Here is a 2,370-nt window from a genome sequence, read left to right as displayed (position 1 = left end):
CGCTCTTCCTCATTTTGGACTGGCCTATGCATTTGGTTCCTGTTCCCATTGAGACAACTTCCTTTGTCACTGAGGGGAAAAAAAAATCATTAAGTGTGCTCTCAGAATCTGAATGGTCTGTAGGTTTAATAAGTCTGCACAGTGAGTCCCCCAAAGGCTGACTCAACTGTGGACTGCGGTTCCAGCACGGCCATCTACCACCACCAGAGGTACCCCGCCCCCTGGCGGGGAGCAGCGGAACATGCCCAACATCGCGGTTTACACCCAACCGCCATCGTTCCTGCCTAGCCCCGTGTAGTTCTACCATCTCCTACAGGGAGAGACAGCGTTCCAGGGAGAAAAGGTCTCACCTTGCACCGGTCTGTCAGGGCGGTCGCAGGCCTGGTCAGCTGTAGGTTGTATCTTCACCACGGCTGCGAGCAACGTCCACTCGCGGTTGGGCTCAGGCTTCCCTTGCTTGGGCAGCGTGCTCCCATAGTGCTCATAACAGAGCCGCGCAATCTCATCCGCGGTCCACATGGTGTGAGCTGGTGCTGAGGCCCTGAACAAAACCCACAGCCATCAGAAGGGCAGAAAGGAGAACGAATGCAAGATGCTACAACCCTGCACCTGTGCTTCAACAGGCATTCAGATATAGCCCATTCATGTTCATACTGAGGGTTCTCAGTTCAGAACCCTATGTATCATCTCCTACTACCCCTCTGCCTTCTTTTCATCGTTAATGAAAGACTAAAGAAGTCCCAAATCTCACAACCCCAGAAGATACCCTATTTCTTCAAGCTGCTTTTTTTCTTCTTCTAATGTTATATATTTGACATGTTTCTAAAGAATCTGAACCTAAACTACTCAAAATGAAAGCATATGAGAGGGAAATATCCTTGTTACTCCAATTTTCATCTGGAAATAGCATGTAAAATAGCTGAGGCTGCAGACCTCAGCTTGCTTGGGACAGACCCTCACCATACAAAGTTTATCTTTCCGGGGAGAAGGTTTTTCTTTTCCATCCTTTTTCAGACGTTTTACTTGTCATTCCGTCATAGCAGATAGTTTACCTCCCTCTAGTAAACCTCCACTGATGCCCCCATCAGGAAAGCAACCCTTTAATTTTTTCTACAGCGTTTTATGATGCAGAGGGGAGAAGTGACAAGGGTCTAGTGGTTTCTCACCAGTCAAGTGTTCTGCTTCTCAGAGTGCCTGCTTTGGAGTTAGCATTTCCGGGTTCTCATCCTGCTTTTGCTACAAAGTGTGCGATATTGCGTAGATTACTTAACCTTTCTGTATCATCTGATAATACAGTAGTATGTAATCCACTGGAGTTACTGCGAGGCTTAAATAATTACAAAAAGCAATTGGTACAACGTTGAGCATAATTAATGTCAACTGAGATTAATATTACAAAAAAGAACACTTGAATTTCCTGATTGATTTGCCTTGGGCTTCTTATCAGGTAGTGGAACTGTAATGGACACGTAAAACCATGAATAAGAAACCATGAAGCAGATCAGACCTAAAAGAGGCCTAGAATACTTCCCTGGAAACTCTCTCACTCTTGACTCTATGGATGCTCACTCAGTGACCTCATTTGGACTCAAATGTATGAAAAGCTTCCTAGTAGAAAATAAGATCATATGGTGGTGAACAAAGCCAGACATGTCACCAAAAAAAAAAAAAAAAAAAAAGGCTCTACTGAACCCCAATGCATATAGCAGACAACTGACTTTTCTAAAATGAGAAAAATTGCCTTGTGTTAAATTAATTAAACAGGGAGGAACTAGAGAAAGCCCGCGCACAGAAACAACGACCCAACACAGCCAAAAATAAATAAAATTAAATTAAAAAAAAAAAGAAAAGTTAAGGTAATTCGGCTGCCAGAGGAGAAAAGGCTTTAGAGGCAATATCCTCCAGGGGCCCGGGTGGGGCCCATTGGGAGACTCCAGGCCCCTGCAGCAGGGACAACGTGCGTGCCTGCCCCCTTGGGCTTTGTGGGATGCTGCCGAGAGGCCACGCGCCCCGCTCTCGTCCGCAGCAGGTGCTCTCCGCACGGGGGGACGTTGTCATTTCCCTGAAAGGAGCCGCATTTTCCCACCGCACGCGCGGTGCGAGAGGCGCGGTCCTGATATCCTCTCCCCGCACAAAAAGGGCTCCGGAAAGTCGGACAGAGGGGACCTCACCAAGGACTCCCAAGGTCCCCCTTATTTGCGCGCCCTCGGCCACACGACGCCACCCCCTTCACGGACGCTGCCCTCCCACCTCCACAGCGCGAGCTCGCGAAGGAAATGAACAAAACCCGCGCGGCGCAACGGGCGTGACGTCACAAAGACGCGGCTCTTTCAGGTCCGTCTCCGGAGGCGCGCAGTGCACGCTGGCCCT

At 48.6% G+C, this 2,370-nt stretch overlaps 1 protein-coding gene across 1 annotated transcript in view; it reads right to left on the bottom strand.

Moving 5' to 3' along the window:
- The window catches only part of ADAT1 (adenosine deaminase tRNA specific 1), a 21,542-nt gene extending 19,464 nt beyond the window's left edge, over positions 1-2,078 (bottom strand). The window contains 3 exon segments of the mRNA XM_007462923.1: positions 1-69; positions 351-533; positions 1,970-2,078. The exon segment at positions 1-69 is cut by the window's left edge and continues 21 nt beyond it. Coding sequence (XP_007462985.1) covers positions 1-69; positions 351-533; positions 1,970-2,078 — 361 coding nt within the window.
- Between the last annotated feature and the right edge of the window lie 292 nt (positions 2,079-2,370).

Source organism: Lipotes vexillifer, unplaced genomic scaffold (assembly GCF_000442215.2).
Source record: "Lipotes vexillifer unplaced genomic scaffold, Lipotes_vexillifer_v1.1 scaffold70, whole genome shotgun sequence".
In the NCBI taxonomy this organism is placed as follows: domain Eukaryota; kingdom Metazoa; phylum Chordata; class Mammalia; order Artiodactyla; family Lipotidae; genus Lipotes; species Lipotes vexillifer.
This window is presented reverse-complemented; position numbering and strand designations above follow the sequence as displayed.